This window comes from Xenopus laevis, chromosome 7S, assembly GCF_017654675.1.
Source record: "Xenopus laevis strain J_2021 chromosome 7S, Xenopus_laevis_v10.1, whole genome shotgun sequence".
In the NCBI taxonomy this organism is placed as follows: domain Eukaryota; kingdom Metazoa; phylum Chordata; class Amphibia; order Anura; family Pipidae; genus Xenopus; species Xenopus laevis.
In genome coordinates, this window is record NC_054384.1 from 11,259,210 (window position 1) to 11,285,906 (window position 26,697).

The 26,697-nt window shown below is 40.4% G+C and overlaps 1 protein-coding gene across 4 annotated transcripts; it reads right to left on the minus strand.

Annotated features, from left to right (window-relative positions):
• Positions 1-386: 386 nt before the first annotated feature.
• bub3.S (BUB3 mitotic checkpoint protein S homeolog) lies at positions 387-18,008 on the minus strand. 4 transcript variants are annotated; one of them, XM_018227349.2, is made up of 9 exons: positions 17,854-17,984; positions 15,439-15,565; positions 13,673-13,778; positions 9,471-9,665; positions 9,269-9,338; positions 7,435-7,586; positions 5,360-5,518; positions 3,191-3,368; positions 387-1,468 (listed from the first exon to the last, which is right to left on the minus strand). In XM_018227349.2, exons 3-9 carry the CDS (start codon positions 13,688-13,690, stop codon positions 1,248-1,250), a joined length of 993 nt encoding a protein of 330 aa, XP_018082838.1. In that variant the 5' UTR covers positions 13,691-13,778; positions 15,439-15,565; positions 17,854-17,984; the 3' UTR covers positions 387-1,247. The 4 variants fall into 4 exon arrangements, with proteins under 4 accessions (XP_018082838.1, XP_018082837.1, XP_018082840.1 ...); XM_018227348.2 differs by lacking the exon at positions 15,439-15,565 and having other exon boundaries at positions 17,854-18,008; XM_018227351.2 differs by lacking the exon at positions 15,439-15,565 and having other exon boundaries at positions 13,673-13,760; positions 17,854-17,996.
• Between the last annotated feature and the right edge of the window lie 8,689 nt (positions 18,009-26,697).

A 26,697-nucleotide genomic window follows, 5' to 3' on the forward strand; every position in this document is an offset into this window, starting at 1 on the left:
ACCCCTTTAAGCACTAATTTGAAAGTTTTTTTCCCACTGAACATACTCCCTACGCCCCTTTTATAAACAGGTCAGTTTGTGCAGAGCTCTTTACCTTTGAAAAACCCCTCCCCCTTCTCTGCATCCTTTAAGCAGCTCATAATCAGAGGGCATCTCAGTGGACCGGCAGTAGCTTTTCCTGTGCTCTGCAGGACCAGGAAGTGCTAACATGAATCAGGTTTCCTTTTCTTGTTTAGTGCCAAAAATCATAGAGAAATCTGTGAAAATATATTCAGAAGAAGCCCAATTGATTGTGTGCGTGCTGAAAAGGGGTGCAGACTGTCTCTTTAAGTGTGTCAGAACATAGCTGAATGGATAAATTCTAAGCATTGATTTTTTTTTACAGGACAGGAATGGGGATGTGACTCTGCTCCACTTAGATGGAGAAAAATGCAGCGTAAAGCTTCTAAAAGCAAGTGAAACCTGCAAAGCAAAACAAAAGCCGGTGACAGATTTTGGGGTGCTAATTTGCAGTAGAGGAATGAAGTTGTTTCACCTTTCACCCCTTAAGGGTCAGGGCACAGTCAGATTCAGGGAGATTGCCCGGCGACAAATCTCCTCTTCTTCGGGGCAACTAATCGCCCCGAACTGCCTCCCGCCGGCTAGAATTTAAATCGCTACGGGATGGTGCTTGTTTTCCGAAGTCGCCTCGCCCAAAAAAGAGGAGATTTGCCACTGGGCGACTGATCTCCCTGAATCTGTAAATCTTTCAAATTCCACCTGTAAAATGGTTTGACTTTTAGATTTGTTTAACCTACGGGAAAGATTTCCAATGGGGGATTTAGTGAAAAGCCTTTATAGCACCCATACGCCTGCAGTTTTCAGAAGCAGCATTATGTAAATGTAATAGTGAGATTGGAGTAATAATTGCCCAAATAAGCAGGTGAGATGGCAAATGACAGTCAATTCTGCAACTGCATTATAAAGGGCAAAGCCAACAGTAAGGAGTCCTCCAGGTGAAATAATGAAGATAATGAAAATGCAGAAGAGGTCGACGTGCTCCAGTATAAAACAACGGAGCATAATTTTATCTGTCAGACGTCTATCAACTGGCGGATATTGAAAGCTTGGAAAGATGTGATAAAATCTCCCCCGGCCCTACAGTCAGCCACAGTTATCTCCCCTTGACATCAATAAAACTATTCATGAGCCAAGGGAAAATTAATAAAATCTCGGAGCTGGGGGGAGGGGGAGGAGTAGCAGCTGCCTCACTTGGGCTTTGTCTCTGCGTCTGTCACTTGCCGTATGTAGATTGCATCTTCGGGGTGATCAATGTCATCCATTTCATACATGTAGGAGGCGGCGATTGCCAGAGTGCTGCCGTCGTTGCTGAAGGCCAGGGAAGCGATGCTTGTGGGATAGCGATGGAACTGGCACAGGCGCTTTTTGTTAAAGGGATCCCAGATGTTGACAAAACCATCAGAGCCTCCTGTTTTGAAGTTTAAGACGATGTTAAACATGAACTAGAAGCAGTTTTATTTTTCTGGTCCCTATACATGTACATACACTGGAAAGTGGTGCTTAGTTAGTATAAGGAATAACTTTTGGTAAGGCTCTTACATAAAAAAAAAAAAAAAGTCTTTGTTTAAGGTAAACAATCTGAAAACAACAAAACTGAAAATAGTGGTTGTTCATCTTTAGGGCAGAGACACACTCTCAGATTTGGGGAGATTTAGTCGCCCGGAGGGGTGGCACTCAGAGCGATTTGTTTTCCGAAGTCGTCCAAAGTTTCCACATGAGGCAACTTCGGAAAACGAAGCGCACGGATTGCCATCCTGCCAGCGATTTACATTCTAGTCGGCGAGAGGCAGTTCGGGGAGATTAGTCGCCCCGAAGAAGAGGAGATTTGTTGCTGGCCGACTATCTCCCCGAATCTGAGCGTGTGTCTCTGCCCTTAAATTATATTTTAGTATGAAGTAGATTCATATTCTGAGATAATTTGGTATTGGTTTTAACTTTTGTGGTTTGAGTTATTTGGCTTTTTTTATGCATCAGCTCTCCAGTTTGTTATTTCAGCAATCTGGTTGCTAGGGTCCAAATTACCCTAACAACCATCCATTGATTTGAATAAGACTGGAATATGAATAGGAAGAGCCTGAATAGAAAGACATATTACAAAAAGTAGCATATTAACTAATTTGTAGCCTTACAGAGTCTGTTTTTTTTTAGATAGGGTCAGTGACCCCCATTTGAAAGCTGGAAAGTCATAAGAAGGCAACAAATACAGGCAGTCCTCGAGTTACCTACAAGATAGGGACTGAAGGTCTGTTCTTAAGATGAATTTGTATGTAAGTTGAAACATATACATTTACTTATTAAATGCAACTTATAGTATTTATTTTTACCTTTCGGTGCTCAGCAGTAGAAAAACGCACACAAGAGGGGAGGTGGTTTATTTAAGCTAAATACTAATAAAGGCCAAGCAAACCATAATATGTTACTGTAACAGCCCCCGTCTGTAACTGTGAGTTGTACGTAAGTCGGGTTTATGTAACTTGGACTCCCTGTATTAAAAAACTATATATAAAAAAAAAAAAAAAAAAAAAAAAATTAGGGATGCACCAGATCCACTATTTTGGATTTGGCCGAACCCCCGAATCCTTTACGAAAGATTAGGCTGAATACCGAACCAAATCCTAATTTGCATATGCAATTTAGGGGTGGGAAGGGGAAACCATTTTTATTTCCTTGTTTTGTGACAAAAAGCCACGCGATTTCCCTCCCGCCACTAATTTGCATATGCAGATTCAGTTCAGCCGGGCAGAAGGATTCGGCCGAATCCCGAAACGAATCCTGGTTTTGGCGCATTCCTAAAAACAAAAGTGAAGGCCAATTGAAAAGTTGCTTACAATGAGCCATTCTATAACATACTCACAGTTAACTTAAAGGTGAAGCACGCGTTAATTCATTTCCAGGTGACAGATATTTGTGTGTTCCACCAAACAGTATTTCTAGACTTAATTGATTTATTTTTTTTCCACTGGGTCTGTACCAGTCAATTAACACTTGCTTGTAGTGCAGAGGAACACACAAATCCACACTCACCTGAATTAAAAACGCCCATGTCTTAAAAGTTTTATTTTTTAGTAGAGAACACAAGCAAATAAATAGGAGGAGGTTTGTTGTTCGTACGGGGACAGAAGAAACTGACCTGTGGCAAAGGTGTTGTGCAAACCGTGGAAAGACACGGCATTGACTGGGTAAATTTGCTCGATGTTGTTCTCTTTCAGTCGATGACACTTGAAAGCATATTTCTTCTTCTGGACTTCCAAACTTGGATCCAGGTATTCGACAGCGACTCTGCCTTCAATGGAGCTCAGTACATACCCCTGCGTACGACAAAACAGAAGAGAAGATTAAAGGGGTGGTTCACCTTTAGGTTAACTTTTAGTATTTTATAAGCAATGTAGATTGGTCTTCATTATTTATTTTGTATAGTTTTTAATTATTTCCCTTCTTCTTCTGACTCTTTCCATCTTTCAAATGGGGGTCACTGACCCCATCTAAAAAATAAATGTTCTGTAAGGCTACAAAAGTATAGTTAATGCTACTTTTTATTACTCGTCTATCTATTCAGCCCCTCTCCTATTCATATTCTATGGTCTTATTTATATCAATGCATGGTTGCTAGGGTAATTTGGATCCTAGCAACCAGATTGCTGGCACTGCAAACTGGAGAACGGATGAATAAAAAGCTAAATAAGTCAAAAACCACAAGTAAAAAACAGTTTCAAATTGTCTCAGATTATCACTTTCTACATCATACTTAACGTTACCGTGTACACTCGAGTATAAGCCGTCCCGAGTATAAGCCGAGGTACCTAATTTTACCTCCAAAAACTGGGAAAGCTTATTGACTCGAGTATAAGCCTAGGGTGAGCAATGCAGCAGCTTCTGGTAAGTTTCAATCAAAAAATTGAGGGTTTCTGCTCCCATTGGAGGTGCCGGCATCTGGTTTTTGGATGCCGGCGACCATTCTTGGACGCCGGCGAATATTCTTGGAGACTATTCTTGGATGCCGGCGACTATTCTTAGGCGCCGGCGACTATTCTTAGACACCAGCGACCATTTTTGCACTTGACCCGAGTATAAGCCGAGGTAGAGTTTTTCAGCATATTTTGGGGGCTTGAAAAACTCGGCTTATACTCGAGTATATACGGTAACTCAAAGGTCAACAACCCCTTTAAAAGCCGCTATGTAGCAAAGTTTTACAGTCAGCTCCATGGACCCACACATTTCATTGCACTTTATGATGTGATTCATGAGGTATTATTATCGGTCTCTCAACCTAAAGGCACATGAAAAGAATTCTGTATACAATTTAAACATAAGTACAGGTATGGAATCAGTTATCCGGAAAGTTCCATATTACAGATGCCTCCCATAGACTCCATTTTATCCAAGCAATCCAAATTTTTTAAAATTATTTCCTTTTTCTCTGTAATAATAAAACAGTACCTTGTCCTTGATCCAAACGAAGATATAATTAATTATAGGAAGCAAAACCAGCCTATTGGTTTTATTTAATGTTTACATGATTTTCTAGTTAACTTAAAGGAGAAGGAAAGGTTTAAACTAAGTAAGCTTTATCAGAAAGGTCTATAAATATACCAGTAAACCCTCAAAGTAATGCTGGTCTGAGTCCTCTGTCAAAAGAAACACTGCATTTCTTTCCTTCTATTGTGTACTCATGGGCTTCTGTATCAGACTTCCTGTTTTCAACTTAAACCTCCAGGGTTAGGGTTTGAGCATGCTCAGTTTGCTCCTCTCTCTCCCTCCCCCCTCCCTGCTGTAATCTGAGCCCAGAGCTATGAGTAAGCAGAGATAAACTCGGGCAGGAAGTGATGTCACACCAAGCGAATATGGCAGCTGCTATCCTAAACAAACAAAGAGAGCTTTTAGAGCTGTTACTCAGGTATGGTAAATAATTCTGCAGAATAAATATAGCATTATAGCTTGCACTATTGTGGCTAATCGGCAATAAACTGCCTCGGTAGCTTTCTCTCTCCTTTAAGTTATGATCCAAATTATGGAAAGATTAGTTATCAGGAAAACCCCAGGTCCTGAGCATTCTGGATAACGGGTACAATACCTGTATACATTTTGAATGAAGAGGATTGCTTGCAATTTAGTAATCATACCATGAAAGCCTTCGAGTTTGATGAGAAGCTGGTGAAGAGAGAGTGGTAGTTCTCTGACCCTCAGATCTCACTGTGTTTAAAACGGCAGTCACCTCTACTGGCTTTACAACCAGGACTTGAGCTTACTGTATATAAATCAAATCCCAGAAAGCACACATGCAGCGACTAGACATCATTACCTGTTTATTTGGGAATGCCCTGATGCATCGCGTTTGGTACTTAAGACTGGATTCTCGCCTTTGCTGCACATAGCCCATATTTCGAAGATCCCAAACCAGTACCCTTCGACCAGCAGTTCCCACGATGAGTCTGTCCCCTGATACAGACAGTGTGTAAACCTACGTGAGAAAGCAAAGTTCTATTAAATCCCTGTTGGACAGATACAGCCAGACAAAGGCTATGTATTATAAAAAGAAAAACACAGAAGGAAATTGAGCATAATAAACTTGATAACTTCAGTCAGCAAGTTGGTGTGATACCCCCCCTCCCTTTTTCCCTCAGCAGCCTAACAAGAGAACAATGGAAAGGTAACCAGATAGCAGCTCCCTAACAAGTTAACAGCTGCCTGGTAGATCTAAGAACAACACTCAATAGTAAAATCCAGTTCCCACTGCGACACATTCAGTTACATTGAGTAGAAGAAACAACAGCCTGACAGAAAGCAGTTCCATCCTAAAGTGCTGGGTCTTTCTGAAAGCACATGACCAGGCAAAATGACCAGGGCTAATTGTTAAATTCTGATGGGAATTGTGCTGGTTTCTGAGCTGCCATGTACCAATAATCAGATTTGTTAATAACCCTTATATTAGGACATGTATATTATATTTTCAGTAACTTTTGCTTCAGTCCCTAAACTCAGTAAGTGACAGCAGCACAGAGCATGTGCAGTGAATCAGCAGAAAAGAAGATGGGGAGCTACTGGGGCATCTTTGGAGACAGATCTTAACTGCTAAAGGGCTGTGGTTGCTTTGGGCTGGTACAGATGCACAAAACAATGTAAAACATTTCTAGTCTACTTCATTACTTGAACTTTAGTTCTCCTTTAAGGTGGCCCTGCCTCTTTAGGATCCTCGTAAGAATAAAAAAATCCCCATAAGGGATGAAATATGTTGTCCCCCTTTCCTACAGTTTCTAGGACACAGGTCTATCCCCAGAACCAAAGATGTGAACAGGTCCTGCAGGTTATGTGCTAAAGAACGAAATTCACTGTCCAAATTTATCAGCCACACACATTTCAGAGGCAATGGCCTGTATGCAGGACCATCCATGTAAATACGCTAGAAATGTCAGGCTATAATGACCTTTAGGTTATTATGGTAGGAATTGTCTTTTGCTTATGAAAAACATTCCAGCCAATTAATATAATATTCTAGCCCTCTTATACTAATATAAAAAAATTATATAGGACATATGTACACCACCTAAAAATGTAAATGAATAAAGTGATGCTAGCCGCTTTACAAAACTGCCACAGGTACAGCGTCTGCCACCATTACCAAGACATACAGCAACTACAACACACATGAAGGAGAAATCCTAATGAAACAATCTTGCCCCGAAAAACCTAAATCTTCTTTACAAACTGGTGTCACACCTGGATTGGAAGTAGTCTTTCTACCCAGCAGTCTCATCAATCACCCAAACTAGCGTGTCACGCAGCCGACTGGGTGGACACATTTATCAGGAGTATGGAAAGAAAAAAATTAAAAAAAAAAAAAAAAATTGACATGCCCAGCTGTCAGCCAATCAGTAGGCGGCTTCCCAGTGGCTGTCTATTATATGCTGTTCTGTCAGCTATTCATCATGGCCTTTTACTGGCCACATACATCCATAAATCAAACCAAGAAACAATGCAATTATTTTGCTCCGCACAAAGGTCTCGCCAGAAGTAGATTCAGTCGTGATGGGGTAAAAATGATGGCCATTTAGAAAGAGTGCAAGGCCTGTAAATGATGGCTCCAAACTGGCCGGTATATTTAAGACGAAGCACAGTCACAGAAGTGTTCTGTTGATTTAGTGGAAGGAGATGGGTTTCCTGCTTTATCTTGAAACAATAACTTCGTAGAAAATATGAAGGAGAAAAGAATGTAATAAATGTAAGCACTTCAATCTTATGTGAGGTATGGAAAAAAACAATTGAGTTTTAGGTGATCACTAAAGCCGCAGCAGCAAATATTAGGAACACGACTGTCAGAATCCACAAGCTGAAGCTTATTTGTACTTATGCATATTGCAACTAGTAGAGGTAACAAACCTTATCTGGTTGAGAGAAGGTCCCTGCATTGCAAGGAGTCCTTGGGTCCCATAGCTTCACGGTTTGATCCCAGCTCCCGGTCACAATTACATTCACCTCTGGGCAGTATTCCACACATCGAATGGGAGCCTCATGACTCCCAACCACAGTCTCTGCACAGAAATAAAATGGCAACCATCATAACCCATAGGTATAGAGAAAAAAAATCAAAAAAAAAATCTGAAAAATCTGAATGTCTAGCTAAAGAGCATTGCTGCACTGCTAGCCAAACCAAGAGCTGTGGAAAATAGTAAAGGAATAGCAATGAGATACAGGTATTTGATCCGTTATCTGGAAAGCTCCCATACACTCCATATATCCAAATTGTTTCAATAATTTTTTCTCTGTATTATTAAAACAGTACATTGTACATGATTCAAACGATGATATAATTAGTCCTTACTGAAGGCAGAACCATCCTATTGGGGTTATTTAACGGTTATATGATTTTCTAGTAGACTTTTGGTATGAAGATCCAAATTACAAAAAGATCCATTATCCCCAGGTTAAAAAAAATCACAAGTTTCCGAGCATTCTGGATAACAGGTCACATCAGCACTAGGATGATAGCTTCTAGCATGGGACTGTGGGACAACAGTAATAGTAGGGAGAGATGGTGCCTATAGTAACAGTGGGATAACAGTCTCTGGGAAGGGAGTGTGGCTGTGGGATAGCAGGTATAGTAGGGAGAGATGGTGCCTATAGTAACAGTGGATAATAGTCTCTGGGAAGGGAGTGTGACTGTGGGATAGCAGGTATAGTAGGGAGAGATGGTGCCTATAGTAGCAGTGGCAATAATTCTCTGGGAGGGACCATGATTGTGGGTTAGCATGTATAGTAGGGAGAGATGGTGCCTATAGTAACAGTGGATAATAGTCTCTGGGAAGGGAGTGTGACTGTGGGATAGCAGGTATAGTAGGGAGAGATGGTACCTATAGTAACAGTGGATAATAGTCTCTGGGAAGGATGTGTGACTGTGGGATAGCAGGTATAGTAGGGAGAGATGGTGCCTAAAGTAGCAGTGGCAATAAGTCTCTGGGAGGGACCATGATTGTGGGTTAGCATGTATAGTAGGGAGAGATGGTGCCTATAGTAACAGTGGATAATAGTCTCTGGGAAGGGAGTGTGACTGTGGGATAGCAGGTATAGTAGGGAGAGATGGTGCCTATAGTAACAGTGGGATAATAGTCTCTGGGAAGGTAGTGTGACTGTGGGATAGCAGGTATAGTAGGGAGAGATGGTGTCTATAGTAACAGTGGATAATAGTCTCTGGGAAGGGAGTGTGACTGTGGGATAGCAGGTATAGTAGGGAGAGATGGTGCCTATAGTAACAGTGGATAATAGTCTCTGGGAAGGGAGTGTGACTGTGGGATAGCAGGTATAGTAGGGAGAGATGGTGCCTATAGTAACAGTGGATAATAGTATATGGGATGGGGCTGTGGGATAGCAGGTATAGTAGGGAGAGATAGTACCTATAGTAGCAGTGGGATAACAGTCCCTAGGAAGGGACTGTGGGATAGCAGGTATAGTATAGAGCGATGGTGCCTATAGTAACAGTGGATAATAGTCTCTGGGAAGGGAGTGTGACTGTGGGATAGCAGCTATAGTAGGGAGAGACGGTGCCTATAGTAGCAGTGTGGATAATAACCTGTGATATCACTTAAAATACTGTAAAACAGTGCCTTCAGTACCAGCAAGCACTAAGGGTGGTGAGGGCACAGTATACCCCCTTACTTCCAATACTGTGCCATACAGAAGATAAACCTCATCAGAAAAAAAAAAATGGTAAACATACCTCCATCCATATTTAAATCATGCATTTTTAATTGGTGGTCTAATCCTCCACTCCAGGCATGGGTTGGATCCTGAAAAGAGATTGTTTAAATGCTACATGAAATTCAAGGGATCATTAAGTTATACATTAACTATAATGGGACATGAAATACATGAATATATTTAAACAAAGATGTACAAGAATGTACAAATGCTATGCTTACATAAAAAGCACAGTCCAGGACTGGCCCCGCATGCTGGTATTTAAGTCTCATTGTGTTTGCAGGTACATCATACAGACGCACAGATGAGTCCCAAGAAGAGACCAGCAAAAACTGGGAAGTGTTTGGACTGAACTTGACTGCGGAAATCCCATCTTCGGGTGCTTGGTTTAGCTTAAACTCGTTCGACCCGGTCATCTAAAGAAATGAACAACAGAAAGGGAATCAAATTAGAAAGACTGACAGTTAAGACACAAGCTCTCAAGCATTCAGACAAAAGCACTAAAAACAACCAAAACTGTGTGTAAAGGGCAACTAAAATTATCTACGGAAATGTTACTGGTTTGAATTTCTAACAATCAGTATGCGGTGAGGATCAAAATGAAGCACAACTTTGCCCACCCAGGTGATGCACTGAACTGGGCTGATATAGTTGTTGGTCTTTGAGACTAATAGTTGGACCCCATACAGGCTAACAAAATATTTTCGAGGAGGCTGTTGTTTCCAACCAATATAGGGTCCAATAAACTAGCAGCTCACTATTTTACATTTTACATTATTATTATTGCAAAGGCAGATTATCTTCATACACAGCAGTAGAGCTGTTATTTGTGTTGCCAGCAAAATGAGATATTAAATTGAATCAAGCGTCTTCTACAATAGACTTTAAAGTCTGCTAAAGGAGCAGGAAAAATGGCATAACAGCAATGTGCTACCATTAAAGGGGTGGTTCACCTTCAAAGAGATACTGTCATGGGAAAACATGTTTTTTATCAAAACACATCAGTTAATAGTGCTGCTCCAGCAGAATTCTGCACTGAAATCCATTTCTCAAAAGAGCAAACAGATTTTGTTATATTCAACTATATCCTGAACTTACTGGGCCAACCTAAAAGATACAGCGTCACTATAGTAGCAATGATGCAGGTTTTCACTGGAGTTTCCTATTTTGGATTTTGTTAGAAGTGGGTGACACTCGCATGCTCAGTGTGCTCCAAGGAGCTATTAAAGGGATACTGTCATGGAGAAAAAGGTTGTTTTTTTTCCAAAACACAGTGCACTGAAATCCGTTTCTCAAAATAGCAAACTGATTTTTTTATATTTAATTTTGAAATCTGACATGGGGCTAGACATACTGTCAGTTTCCCAGCTGCCCCCAGTCATGTGACTTGTGCTCTGATAAACTTCAGTCACTTTTTACTGCAAGTTGGAGCGATATCACCCCCTCCCTTGACCCCCAGCAGCCTGACAACAGATCAATGGGAAGGTAACGAGATATCAGCTCCCTAACACAAGAAAACAGCTCCATGGAAGATCTAAGAACTGCACTCAATAGTAAAAGCCAAGTCCCACTGAGACACATTCAGTTACATTAAGTAAATAACAGCCTGCCAGAAAGTAGTTCCACCCTAAAGTGCAGGCACAAGTAACATGACTGGGGCAGCTGGGAAACTTACAATATGTCTAGCCCCATGTCAGCTTTCAAAATTGAATATAAAAAAATCTGTTTGCTCTTTTGAAAAATGGATTTCAGTGCAGAATTCTGCTGGAGCAGCACTACTGACTGATTCAAACATTTTTTTCCCATGACAGTATCCCTTTAAGGTTCAGTAACACAAACAATATATAAATATTAATGTATATATGTATGTATATATTTTGGAAAAAAAAACATGTTTTCCCATGATGGTATCACTTTAAGTTAACTTTTAGTATATTATAGAATGGCCAGTGCTAAGCAACTTTTCAATTGGTCTTTGTTATTTGTTATAGTCTTTTTAATTATATGCCTGCTGATTCTCTCCAGCTTTCAAATGGGGGTCATTGATCCCATCTAAAAAAAACAAATGCTCTGTAAGGCTACAAATGTAGTTATTGCTACTTTTTATTACTCATCTTTTTATTCAGTCTCTCTCCTATTCCAGTCTCTTCTTCAAATCAATGCATGGTTGCTAGGGTAATGTGGACCCTAGCATCCAGACTGCTGTAATTGCAAACTGGAAAGCTTCTGAACAAAAAAGCTAAATAACTCAAAAACTACAAATGGTAAAGAATGAAAACCAATTGCAAATTGTCTCAGAACATAACTCTCTACATCATACAAAAAAAGTTGACTTTAAGTAGGTTTTTTCTACATTTGCATGAAACAGAGGTAAAAGCTCTGCATCATACCATTAGAAATAAGACTGCCATGGAAATGTGACTTACACTACCTTGATCTCACAGACATGCAAATTGTAAGCTCTCTGTATTGCCTTCTCGGAAAGATGCAACTAATCAATGGGAGTTCTTTTTCCTAATGAAGCCTGTTCTAGTGGCAACTATATTAATAAATGAATAAGGAATGTCTTCTCTGTAACAAGATCTGTCACTAATTACTAAAGTATTTTAACCTCCTAAATTACCAGAAAGGAAGATTGGTTTAAACAAGACATATGTCTTTCCTAAACACAGGCCTCTATGAAGCCGCTAATAAAATAAAAAAAGCCCACTAACGCAGCTCATTTCCTCTCGGATCAATAAAGTAATTATATACTACAGACGTTTAAATAAAAATATGCCAGTGGCTTCGAGCAAATTTAATTTCACAGATTCGCCTCCACAAAACCAGCCTGCATAAACAGACCCATGTCAATTAACCCTGCTCTGCCAGGGATCTGCCTCTAATTGCACTATACAGCAAAGGGTTATTATACTGATGTTAGCTGGTTACTATATCGCTAATCTGTAACAGGGTATATATGCACCATCTATAAGAATATCTGTATTTATATCTTTAATCTTCAGTTAAAATTAAAGGGAAAGGACATAGAATCCATCCTCTGAAAGCCCTCCAGAACTGAAATGGACAGTCCCATGCCCCCATATATTTTAAGGGGAACGATCGCGAAAATGTAATATAAGCTTCATCATACTGAAATAAGAAACTTTCTAAATAAAACCAAATGTATATTCTATATAATTTCTGAAATAATAAAGTTTATGTTAAACGTTTCCTCTCTCAGCATCTGTTTCTCTTCATTCTGTCTTCTTGCAGCAGTTGGGTGTCAGCCTAATCCTTCTGCCCGGCCGAACCGAATCCAAATTCTAATTTGCATATGCAAATTAAAGGCGGGAGGGAACTTTTTTTCCCCTTCCCACCCCTAATTTGCATATGCAGATTTGGATTCGGTTTGGTATTCGGCCAAATCTTTTGCGAAGGATTTGGGGGTTCGGCCGAATCCAAAATAGTGGATTCGGTGCATCCCTACCTTTAAATAGGACATATTAAACTTGCTTGATTTCTACTAGGGATGCACCGAATCCAGGATTTGGTTCCAGCCAGGATTCTGCCTTTTTCAGCAGTATTCCGATTCAGCCGACTTGTCACAAGGGGTCACCATCTTGGAAAGTGTCTGTGACACTCACATGCTCAGTGGGCTCTGATTGGCTGTTGAGAAGCTAAACTTAGGGCTCGTCACTAATTATCCAGCAGAAAATGAGCTTCCCCTGTAATATAAGATGATGATACAGGTTTGCTGATTATTCCATTCTGATGCTAATTGCACTGGTTTCTGTGCTGCCAGGTAGTAATTATCTGTATTAATTACTAATCAGCCTTATATTGTGACATTTCTATTCTATGTGTACTGTATATTGTGAGTGGGTCCCTAAGCTGAGTAAGTGACAGCAGCAAAGAAGATGGGGAGCTACTGGGGCATCTTTGCAGACACAGATCTTTACTGCTAAAGGGCTGTGGTTGCCTTGGGTTGGCACAGAAGCACAAAACACAATGTACAACATTTCTAGCCAACTTTATTTAGGCTTTAGTTCTCCTTTAAATTGATTGCAACATTCATCAGAAGTCTAAATAAATTGGTTAAGCCAACTTAAACTACACAAACACTTTTGATTTGTAAAAGTAAAGAAAATACACAGAACTACAATACCAGTTGGATAACCAGATGGAGCTATACACTGGAATTTGGGACTCCTGGATATTAAATAGACTTATTATTCAGAAGGAAAGAATGTTATACACACACTAAACATAACACGTGAAGCTTAAGTATGAATTGTAATAAATGTAATTGAAGAGAAACTCTCTAGATATAATGCAATTACATTATAAAGTTTGACAGCAAAATATAAGCATGGAATTTATGAGCCATAAAGGTTTAACTGCACAGAGAACAAGAAGGTAAATCTAATGAAGTAGAACTTACATCACTTTGAGTGTTCATCGTGAGGCTTTTATTATATGTCTCTTCCTTCTGACTTTCCTCTCACTGCATCCACACACTTAACCGGACACTAAGCAAGAGTGAAGGGCTGTGTACATGGATGGCAATACACAAATGAAGAAACATATACACAATAATAAAAAAGGAAACAGACAAAGTTCTAACTATGCTCAACTCTCTGAACAAAATGGCATCTAAATATTAAAGGAACATTATAAAAATAAAAACTGGGTAAATAGATAGGCTGTGCAAAATAAAAAATGTTTCTAATATAGTTAGACAAAAATGTAATGTATAAAGGCTGGAGTGACTGGATGTGTAACATAACAGAACACTACTTCCTGCTTTTCAGCTCTCTAACTCTGAGTTAGTCAGTGACTATAAGGGGGGGGGGGTCACATGGGACATAACTGTTCAGTGAGTTTGTAATTGATCCTCAGCATTCAGCTCAGATTCAAAAGCATGAATCCCCATGTGCCACTCCCTCAAGTCACTGATTGGTTACTGCCTGGTAATCAATCAGTGGAAACCAAGAGAGCAAAAGTTTTTTGTTTTTTTTAAGTGCTAGAGACAGTGGGGGTTATTTATAAACACTGGGCAAATTTGCACCTGGGCAGTAACCCTTGGCAACCAATCAGATTACTTTCAGTGTTCAACCTGATGCTGGCTGAAAAAAACTAATCACTGATTGGTTGTTATGGGTTACTGGCCAGGGGCCAGTGTTTATAAATGAACCCCAGTGACTCCCATTTGAAAGAAGCAGAAGAGGAAGGCAAATTTAAAAAAAAAAAAAAACACTAAAAACATATGTAGATCAATAAAAAAAGTTGCTAGAAATAGGCAGATATATAAACATTACCCAAAAGGAGAGGTTCCCTTTTACCCTATCATACCAGTGCACTGTACAAATAAACCTTTCATTTCCAATCTTGCATTTAAGGGGTTTCACAAATTTAAGTGATCCCTTTAAATCATTGCATGCTGTAATCAATCATACTCCATATTGCATTCTAGGGAATGGAGCCATTATGGGAAGTGCACTTAAGGGAACATAACACCAAAAAATGAAAGCGTATTAAAGGAAAGACAATATAATGTACTGTTGCCCTGCACTGGTAAAACTGGTGTGTTTGCTTCAGAATCACAACTACAGTTTATATAAACAAGCTGCTGTGTAGCCATGGGGGCAGCCATTCAAGCACAGGATACACAGTAGATAACAGATAAGTACTACTATAGTTTATATAAACAAGCTGCTGTGTAGCCATGGGGGCAGCCATTCAAGCACAGGATACACAGTAGATAACAGATAAGTACTACTATAGTTTATATAAACAAGCTGCTGTGTAGCCATTCAAGCACAGGATACACAGTAGATAACAGATAAGTACTATTATAGCTTATAGAAACAAGCTGTTGTTTAGCCATGGGGACAGCCATGTGGATACACAGTAGAGAAATACATTTTTTTTTGTTAATTCCCATTGGTACTACAGAGCTTATCTGTAATCTGTATCCTGTGCCTTTTCTCCTTTTTTTAGCTTAGATATCAGTGCAGCAGTAAAGAGTGAATGAAGTTCATCAGAGCACAAGTCACATCACTGGGGGCACCTGGGAATTGTTGAGTTTGGTCACCACCTTATCCGTCTAAAGGACAAGCAAAGTCATTAATTGACAGTGTCAATTTGTAAGCTCCTCCCAGTGAATCTAGCTGCTAACCTTGGACCCCAGGTTGGTGTTTCCCTTACCTGCTATGTAAGAACCTGTCTGATTATCTCCCACGTAACAGTGCATGTGTAGCCGTGTCAAACATTTTAGCATACTGTGCTGGTCCCAGTCCACCAAAACTGATGCAAGGTAGTGAACATGCATAGTCTGCTGAACCAAAGGAAAATTCATCAGATGGCGGCATAGTAACTTGCACAAAAGGTGCATGGAGCACCTGCTCATGGTCCAAAGTTAAGCAATTCTACTCACTGGGTGGTGCCTAATAGATTTGCACCAGCTTTGAAAGAATAATGGTCATTTAATGCCAGACACATATACATGCTGCGGACTCCACAGACTTCTGAACAGTCATGCAGAGCGCACCTGAACAGATGACTGGAGTGAGGTGGCAACTCCGACATGAAAACTGGATCCTTGCAGCATCTCTAGAAATTATATAATATATATACTTGCTCAGTAATTCAGGCAGACTCTATACAATTTTGCAACATTGAATTGATACATTTCTCTGGAGTATTAGCAGCTATTGTATCAACTATTGTATCAATTCTAACAGCTGCCTGTAATGAAAAACTAGTTGTTTGAAGGTGAACCACCCCTTTAAGGTACGAAGATACAAATTACTAAAAGATCTGTTATCCGGAAAAATCCAGGTCCCAAGCATTCTGGATAACAGGTCCCATACGTACGTGTGTGACTTTTTTTTTTAATAAAGGGGGATAGTGTTCTGCACCTGTCTTACATGTGATCATGGTGACAGCAATTTAATGCAAGTAAAAGCAGGATTCACTAGTAACTAGGGCTGCCACCTGGCCGGTAAAAATGGCGGTTGATTCGAATGTTATTAATAGGGAAAAAGATAAATATTTAGGAAAGCCGGTATTTTTTTCCAGAAAAGGTGACAACCCTTAGTAACTAGATTATGAATTAGCATTCACTCGCTATATCTTATTATTGACTCTAAGGGCTATTCCACACGGGGAGATAGCGACGCGTTTGCGGTCGCGGCGACAAAGCGCCGCGACCGGCGCAGGCGACAGTTTTGTATGGGCGCCTATGTAAAAACGCCTGTGCTAACCACACGAGGCGATGCGCTTTTCAACAGTCGCCTGAAAAAAATGTTTTTACATAGGCGCCCATACAAAACTGTCGCCTGCGCCGGTCGCGGCGCTTTGTCGCCGCGACCGCAAACGCGTCGCTATCTCCCCGTGTGGAATAGCCCTTAGCAACTATGAACCCCATATAATCTGCCAAAGGCTAATTGGTAGATCATGTAGATGCACAATGAATGGCTTCTCAGAATGTACTGCAACCTCCCTACTCCTGCCCACAACTCCCAGCAACACCCCTGCTCCTGCCCACAACTCCCAGCATCACCCCTGCTCCTGCCCACAACTCCCAGCATCACCCCTGCTCCTGCCCACAACTCCCAGCATCACCCCTGCTCCTGCCCACAACTCCCAGCATCACCCCTGCTCCTGCCCACAACTCCCAGCATCACCCCTGCTCCTGCCCACAACTCCCAGCAACACCCCTGCTCCTGCCCACAACTCCCAGCAACACCCCTGCCCACAACTCCCAGCATCACCCCTGCTCCGGACTACAACTCCCAGCATCACCCCTGCTCCGGACTACAACTCCCAGCATCACCCCTGCTCCGGACTACAACTCCCAGCATCACCCCTGCTCCGGACTACAACTCCCAGCATCACCCCTGCTCCGGACTACAACTCCCAGCATCACCCCTGCTCCGGACTACAACTCCCAGCATCACCCCTGCTCCGGACTACAACTCCCAGCATCACCCCTGCTCCGGACTACAACTCCCAGCATCACCCCTGCTCCGGACTACAACTCCCAGCATCACCCCTGCTCCGGACTACAACTCCCAGCATCACCCCTGCTCCGGACTACAACTCCCAGCATCACCCCTGCTCCGGACTACAACTCCCAGCATCACCCCTGCTCCTGACTACAACTCCCAGCAACATCCCGGTTACTAACAACAACTCCCAGCAACATCCCTGCTCCTGACTACAAATCCCAGCACCCTCCCACTAAATAAAGTAGCAAAGCATTCTGGGCACTCACTGTAGCTGTGAGCAAGTGAAGAGCCAAGGAATCAGGGGAGGATTATTATCCATACAGACTGCGGCTTCATAGTGTTCTACTACCCCTAATATGTTACACAGGCACCAGTCCCTGAACAGCAGTGAACAGCCGCTCCTGAAGTCACTAGTCTTATACAAAACACATTCTGGTATCAGGCAACATGGCTGAGGGCAGTGATTATTGGTACAGGAACCTGAAGGAACAAATCGATAACATGCAGGGAACAAGGAGATCAGGGTTACATAAAACGCCACCAACTCCTTAGAACACCATGACACCCGTTATCCGACACCTTTCCACACAGACTAACCCCCTCCTCTCACCTTCTCTCCGCTACCGGCTTGTGTTGCTTTTATCCTCCACTACAAACTCCCCTCACGGAAACGCGTTCTGCCGGAACCTCTCAACAAAGGAGTTTGCGATTGGTTGATTTCAAATTATCATCTCTTCTCTCATTGGACTAACCAAGAAAGCGGCCGCCGGAAGAGGCGGGTTAACTATGTAACGTAGTAGGAGCCGCAGATTCCCTCACAGCTTCCAGTGGTTCATCGCTAATGTGTTGAAAATGATTGCGTTGTTTCAGTAGCTCAGAGTTGCCGGTTTTCAGCCACATTGGGCTACTAATTTAAAGCCCGGGCGGATTTTGAAAGTACAAACGAGCCTAAATACGGATTTGGGCTACTTTTTAGGCCTTTTGCTGGTTTGTACCTGAAAACCAGCCAAAGTTTTTTTTGTGCACTAATGTGCCAAGCCTGTGTCTCCCGATGCATGTTGGGTAATGTTTTTTTTATTTAACATTTTGACAAGTTTAATGTAAGACTACAATACCCAGCATGCAATGGGACTGATGTGTAGAATTTACGCTGTCCCACATTTTGCTTCACGGAAAAATTTGCGAGAGCTAAAATTGTAAAAAGGCATATTTTCACATATATTTATTTTTAAGACTTTTTTTTTCACTGCACATGTTGTGCTAATTTTTGGCTACTTTTGAAGTACCACTTGGCTAGTTGTGGGCTGGTTTTGAACATTAGATCAGGCAACCCTGGCTCAGCGTCTGAGTAGGGAATAAGCTCAGCTATTTGGTGGGTGTGGCCTGTATGATCGTTACCTTGTTATTCCCTAATGAATGAAAACTTAATTCCATTCTAATTACATGTCTTAGCATCTGTCTCTTACTGCTCTGAGCGCTGGTGGTTCTGACTCTCGAAAGAGTCATTTATAGGGAAGGTCCGAGTTATTGTGTAAAATTGATCAGTTCACACGAGGAGATTCGGGGAGATTTTGTCGCCTGGCGACTAATTGTCTCGTCTTCTGATTGACTGCCTCAGCCTGTTTTCCCATAAGCTATAATGAAAAGTCGCCTGCGCTAAAGCACACGCGCCGATGGGTTTTCCATAGTCGCCCAAAGTTGCACAACTTCGGGCGACTATGGAAAACGCATCGACTCTCTATAAGGGTTAGTTCATACAAGGAGATTTGGGGAGGGACAATCTTCCCGAACTGCACAACTTCGGGCGACTATGGAAACCGCATCGCCGTGTGTGCTTTAGCACAGGCGACTTTTCATTATAGCCTATGGGAAAACATTCTGAGGCAGTTCAGGGAGATTGTCGCTCAGAAGACGAGACAATTAGTCGCCAGGCAACAAAATCTCCCCGAATCTCCTCGTGTGAACTAACCCTGAATGCATTCACTCACGTGCAGAAAACGTGGGATGTGTCTATTAGATAATTGTTTTTTTTGGCTTTACAACCCCTTCACCGTCCTTGTCTAACCTGGAATGACTTGTGTCAAACCCAGTTCCCCCAAATCTTGCCGGTTTACTTATAAATATAAAATACTGTATAATAAATCACACGCACACTAGTCAGCCACCCAGGGTTGCCAGGTTGGGTGTTTTCCAGCCAAATTGGGCTACTGATTTAAAGCCTAGGCGGTTACAAAGTAGCCAAGGTTTAATACTTGGGCTACTTTTTGGGCCTTTGGCTGGTTTGTACTTTGGAAACCAGCCAAAGTTTTTTTGTTTTTATTCTTGCCGTAATGTGCTAAGCCTGTGTCTCTCCCAATGCATGTTGGGTAGTGTAGTTTTTGCCAACTGCCAAGTTGAATGTATGACTACAATACCCAGCATGCAATGGGACTGACGTGTACCCCAGTCCCCCGTCCTTCTCAATCTTTTTTGCATTTTCCAGTGACTTTCCTCAATTTCAGATAATTGGCAAAAATCTTCTGGCCACCAAAATGTCTAGAGGTTGACCGGTTTTACCAATGTTTATTGAAATTGTATGTGTATTAGGGCCTTATGGGGCTCCTGGGCCCCTCTCTGTAGTTATGCCCCTGGTTACTGGGAAATTTGTCCCATTTTGCGTCATGGAAAAATTTGCAAAACAGGGAAAATTTTAAAAATGTGTATTTTCATATATATTCATTTATTTATTAGACTTTATTTTCACTGCACATATTGTGCTATTTTTAGGCTACTTTTGAATTGACTCTTGGCTAGTTTTGGGCTGGTTTTGTAGCTGACTTTGGCCGGTTATGACAATTAGACCTGGCAACCCTGCAGCCACCAGTGCTAAGTTTATAGTTCCAAACAAAAAATTCACATTTTTCCACTTATCAACAGAATCATTCTAGTTTCTGCAGACCTGCTCACAGTAGGAGCTGACAGTCAGGTTGGCAAAACAGACAGGTTTAGAAATTTCAAGTAGCAATTACTTACAAAAGCAGAACTATCAGCGAAAAACGATCAACATAACCTATAGGTAACTTTTGATGTAGGTTCATATTTTGAAAATAAAACTTTTAGTGTCAGTATCACTTTAGGTTTTCAGTGTGATATTCGCAGTAGCACAGATAAAGTATCTGGATATTGAAAGATAACAAATGGATGATAGATAGAGGAAATGTATGTACGGGTATGAGACCTGTTATCCAGAATGCTCAGGACTTTGGGTTTTCCAGATAATGGATCTTTTCATAATTTGGATCTTCATACCTTAAATCTACTTGAAAATCATATAAACATTAAATAAACCCAATAGGCTGATTAAGCTTGTATATATTCACACCACATAGGGAGATTTGTGTAAAACTGAAGCAAGAATACAGATATGGGGCCTGTTGTCCAGAATGCTGAGGACTTGTGGTTTTCCGGATAACGGATCTTAATGTAATTTGCATCTTCATACCTTAAGTCTACTAGAAAATCATGTTTAAATGAACTAAATAAGCTAGTTTTGTTTCCAGTAAGGATTAATTACAGGGTACTGTTTTATTATTACAGAGAAAAATATCATTTTTGAAAAATTATTTGATTATAATGGAGTCTAACAGAGACTGCCTTTATGTAATTCAGATATTTCTGAATAACGGGTTTCTGGACAACAGATATCATACCTGTACATGTATTGCTAAGTGGGGAGGGGGAGTTTACAAAAGTGGCATTAAAACATATTTGGCATTAAATTGGAGTAAAATGTTCATTTACTTCACAAAATCATTAAACAAAAACTCACAAATTTCTTAACACCTGTTTTGTTTTTTAAGCCAACCTACTACAAAACATTTTAGTCATTAAATCATAAAGTTTAATCCAAATTCACTAAAGTTGCTTTCCGAAAAGCGATTTAACTCCACAGTGTACAAACTGAAAGTTATGAAATGGATTATGATTGAGATTATGAAATGGATCCAACACTTTTTTCAGTTCAGTTGGTTTCAGACAATTCACGAGAAATTTAGACTTTTTCTAATTACTTTAGATTTTCTATGTCTGACAGTTTTTCGAATAATGAAGTGTAATGTTTAATTTTTCACCTTCTAAATCAGCTCTTGGCGGGGGGGTCGCCGACCCTGTAAACTGTTCTAAATTGATACATTTAGTTGATGCATTTGTTATCTTTGTCCCTGCTGAGCAGAATCTTTGAGTTCCAATAAAGGCAGCTGTTAGACTTGATACAATTGTTCAATTGATAATATTCAACCTTTGCTTCTGAGAAATGTATCAACTAATTGTTGCAAAATTGTAACTGTTGTAAAAATTGTAGATTTTGCACCTGAATTACTGAGCTGCCAAACTCAAACACCAGAGACAGGGACATTACACTTTAAACTTAGATTTTGGAAAAACAGTAAAATATAAAAGAAAGTAAGTCTTTATTTCTGGGGAACAATCTGAAAACAATTGAAATGAAAAAAGTGTTTGGAAGGTGAACAGCCCCTTTAAGACTTTTGTGAATCTGGCGTCCTTTTAACTTCAATAATATTTTTTACTCCAATTTCAGTTTAGTTTTTTTGTGAATTCTCCCCCATGGTAGGCCATGCAGCCAAAGACGTTTATAAAATCATCTGAGCATCGGGAGGTACAGTCTATATAGATATAAAGGTAAGTGGCTACAGTCTGAATGCATTTAAAGCAATATACAGCATTTCTGCCACAGACAAGCTATGCACCATTATGTTTGGCCTAGATTCCCGAAAAAGTACTAAAAATGACCACTTGTATAGCACTTACAATTGTGAGGTATTATCTCTGGCAGGAGATCTAGCAGGGTTAGATCATACATTAGCAAGTAGAAATAGCAGTTGCAATAGTGACTTTTTATTGCAGTCTGTGGCATGTACAAGCTCTGTTTTTCTGTTCATGGTAAAGACATTAAAGGCTTCTGATTAAGAGTATTTCAGTAGATTTAATTAGAAAAAATAAGAACTGGTCTATACAGAAACCATAAGTATTGTGCAGTAGGGATGTCGCGGACTGTTCGCCCGCGAACTAATTCGCGCGAACATCGACCGTTCGCGTCCGCCGAATGTTCGCGAACGTTGCGCAACGTTCGCCAATTTGGGTTCGCCTTAGCTGGCGCTTTTTTTTGCCATTTCTCCCCCAGACCAGCAGATACATGGCAGCCAATCAGGAAGCTCTCCCTCCTGGACCACCCCCACACCCCCTGGACCACTCCCCTTCCATATATAAACTGAAGCCCTGCAGCGTTTTTTCATTCTGCCTGTGTGTGCTTGGAAGAGCTAGTGTAGGGAGAGAGCTGTTAGTGATTTGAGGGACAGTTGATAGTAACTTTGCTGGCTAGTAATCTACTTGATACTGCTCTGTATTGTAGGGACAGAAGTCTGCAGGGATTTGAGGGACATTTTAGGTTAGGTAGCTTTGCTGGCTAGTAATGCCACCTAGCTGTGTGAGCTTGTTCACATTCTGTCTAAATAATAACAATAATAATTCCGTGTCCGTAAACACCACCTGAGTGACGTTTTTCAAGCAGCAATAATATATTCCGTATCCACTACTGTATACGTTGACCTTGCAGGCATTGTTTGCCCAGTCTTTAACCAAGTACCACCTAGCTGTGTGAGCTTTTTCACATTCCGTGTCCAGAAACACCACCTGAGTGACGTAGTGTGATTTCTGCCCTTTACAGCACAAAACGCAGCGCTGTGTCAACAATGGATTTTTCAGATACATTTTTGCCCTTGATCCCCCTCTGGCATGCCACTGTCCAGGTCGTTGCACCCTTTAAACAACTTTAAAATCATTTTTCTGGCCAGAAATGTCTTTTCTAGCTTTTAAAATTCGCCTTTCCATTGAAGTCTATGGGGTTCGCGACGTTCGCGAACCGTTCGCATTTTTGTCCGGACGTTCGCGAACATGTTCGCGAACATTTTTTCCGACGTTCGCTACATCCCTATTGTGCAGATTTCTAATTGAATATTTGAATTTTTTTATGGTTAAAACTGTCAGATTCGACTAGAGAGTTATCTATATTTGATTTGGGTTTTTTTTAAAAAAAAAAAAATTCAAATTTGATTTTCAAGATTTATCCTACTCTTGCCCTTTAAGAATTCAAATTCGACTATTCGCCCCTTAAAACCTGCCTGAATTGCTGTTTAAGTCAATGGGAGAATTCCAGGGATCAATTTTGCAGCCTTCCTGACATTCAAGTTTTTTTTTTTTCCGGAGAATTGAGTTTTATTGAATTTGATTCAAATTGGATTCGAGTTGTTTCAATTCGTCCAACTTTAAAGAATTAGATTTCAATATTAAATTTCAATTGGTCGAATTTCGAATTCATGGGAGTTTAGGGGAGTTTAAAAAAAAAAAAACATGAATTCAAAATTCGACCCTTGATAAATGTGCCTCCAATTGTTTAAATGGCCTGTGCACTGAGCAGGCATAATGAACTCTGCTGCAGTAATGTGCCCAGAGTACCCCAAAAATCTACTCTATGGTTATTAGGTTAACTCTTTCCTATCCTGACTCATCCTGCTTGCTGCTTATACGTCACTGTAAATGTGTATATAGACTGTTTCTGGTAATCATTTGCATTCAGAAAGAAGCACATCATTAGCTATGTGTAAATATAGATTTAACATTGATATTCTAAATGCATTTGTATCATAGCAACCTATTTGAATGAGTGCTTCTTTCTATTTAAAAAAAAAAACAGTTTTTTACAGGGATATTGTGTGGTATAGAAGGGGGGCATACAGAAAATGGTATGATAATGCACGTTGCATGGGATGATTTTAGTATTTTAAGGGGTCGTTCACCTTTGAGTTAACTTTTAGTATGATGCAGAGAGTGATATTCTGAGACAATTTGCATTTGGTTCTCATTTTTTATTTGTGTTTTTTTTAGTTATTTAGCTTTTTATTCAGCAGCTCTCCAGTTTGTAATTCCAGCAATCTGGTTACTAGAGTCCAAATGACCCTAGCAACCATGCACTGATTTTAATAAGAGACTAGAATCCGAATAAGAGAGGCCTGAATAGAAATATGAGTAATAAAAAGTAGCAATAACAATAACTTTGTAACATTAAAGTGCGTTTGGGTTTTTTTTTCTTATATGGGGTCAGGGACCCCCATTTGAAAACTGAAGAGAGTCAGAAGAAAAAGGCAAATAACTATAAAAAAAGATGAAGACCAATTGAAAAGTTGCTTAGAAATTCCCATTCTATAACATACTAAGGGGCAGATTTATCAAAGGTTGCAGGGAATTTTGGAATGAAAAAATTTTTTTATTTCAAGCTATTTTTTGTGTACTTCGACTAGGGAATTGTCCAAATTCTATTTGAATTTGAAATTTTTTTAAAAATTAGAATATCGAAATTTATCATGTACTGTCTCTTTAAGTTCAACTTCGACCATTCGCCATCTAAAACCTGCCGAATTGCTGTTTTAGCCTATGGGGGACCTCCTAGAACCTGCTTGGAGTCAATTGATGGACTTTGAAAAATCAAAGTTTTTTGGGGGAGAAACTTTGAATCGAATTCGATCGAATGCGCTATTCCTTTGATTCGAACGATTCTAATTCGGCTGAATACAGACCTATTTGATCGAAAATAGACCGATTCGACCCAAAAAAAACTTCGACTTCATTTCCGTTGGTCTTTTTGAATTCGAGTGTCAAAGTTTTTTCAATTCGAAATTCGACCCTTGATAAATATACCCCTAAAAGTTAAATTGGTCTTCAACATTTTATAGTTATTTGCCTTTTTCTTCTGACTTGCTCGAGTTTTCAAATGGGGGTCACTGACCCCATATATGGTTCATGTATAGTGGCCCAGCCATCTTGACCTATATTCATGTTCTATAGATATTGGTTAATTCATGAATTAGGCAGGAGCAATGGGGATTGGTACACGGGAAATATTAAAAAAAAGCTTGTATCTCTGCGGATCCCCAGTGTTTCTGAATCAATGTGGGTGTGGTTGGGCAGTATGCTGGCCTCTAAAATTCTGCGGCCCTAGGCCCGGGCCTTGGTGGTCTTTCCACAAATCGGGGCCTGTGGCTACTTGTATCGCATGTGTCCATTTGGTCTGGCCAGATATCGTGAGGCATATAGGAAAATATGTATGTGGGAGAAAGTGTTGCGCAAAGGCTGCGGGGTTATTTATTAAGTCTGAATGCTAAAAACTCAAAAAAAATGTTTTTGTACTATAAAATCTGAATTTTTATTGGAAAAAAAAACTAAACTTTTTTGAGATTCGTTATACCCCAAGGCTGCAAGTCAGAATCCAAAAATACTCAATTTACAACCTGTCCAGGTCCTGTAGAAGTCAATGGCAGACTTCTATTTGCAATTTGAAGATATTATTGTCTGAGCTGGGTTTCATACGATAATCCGAACATTGTGGGATTTTCCGCCGATTTCAGGAAAAAATTTGACTTTTCTGGGCGTCAAATCCAAAACATTTGGATTTTTCGCATGACAATCTGAAAAAGTCACCGTTTTCGTGCGACAATCCAAAAAATGTTTGGAGTTTTTTGTGATGATAAATAAGAGCAAATCATGGATTCTCATGGATTCTTATTTGGAAGAACTTTTTTTTTTATTGAAAAAATCTGAAAAATGTAGGATTTTGATAAATAACCCCCTTGGTGTTTGTGTGCAAGAGAATGTGTAAGTGTGTGTGTGTGTGAGGGTCAGTGATTGTGTATGTTTTATGTGTGAGTGTTTATGTGTAAGAGCAAGAGTGAGGTAGGTGACTGTGTGAATTTATAAGTGGTAGGTTGTGTGTGTATCTGAGTGAGGCAGAGTGTGTGTGTAAGTTATAGAATAATTCAGATATGGAGGTGTGTGTGTAAGAGAGAGAGGAGAGAGAGCGGAGGTAGATGGGTAAAGCTGGCCATAGACGCACAGATCCTATCGTACGAATCGAGGATTCGTACGATTTTCGGATTGTGTGTGGAGAGTCCCGACATCTTTCGTCTGGCGGAGATCGGTTGTTTGGTTGATCGAACAGGTTTCATTTTGACCCGATCCCGCCGGAGCCTATTGCACATCGTAATACAGCCGAACGTTCAGATTACCCCCGATATAGCCATGCTTGTTAATGGCATATGGGGGGGAAAGATCCGCTCGTTTGGCGATGTTGCCAAATGAGCGGATCTTTGCATCTATGGCCACCTTAAGTGTGAATTTGTAAGTGGTAGAGTGATGTAGGATGTGTGTGTATCTGTGAGTGAGGCAGTGTGTGTGTGTGTGTGTGTGTAAGTTATAGAATAATTCAGATATGGAGGTGTGTGTGTAAGAGAGAGAGAAGGGTAGATGGGTAAATGTGAATTAGTAAGTGGTAGAGTGGTGAAGGTTGTGTGTGTATCTGAGTGAGGCAGTGTGTGTGTGTGTGTGTGTGTGTGTAAGTTATAGAATA

What these genes read in the sequence shown, in the direction of transcription:
- bub3.S (XM_018227348.2), bottom strand. An exon ending in TCCTGGACTGTGCTTTTTAT is followed by an intron (nt 9,339 to 9,470) that starts GTAAGCATAGCA and finishes ATCTCTTTTCAG; the next exon opens with GATCCAACCCATGCCTGGAG. An exon ending in CCTTCTCTCAACCAGATAAG is followed by an intron (nt 5,519 to 7,434) that starts GTTTGTTACCTC and finishes TTTCTCACGTAG; the next exon opens with GTTTACACACTGTCTGTATC.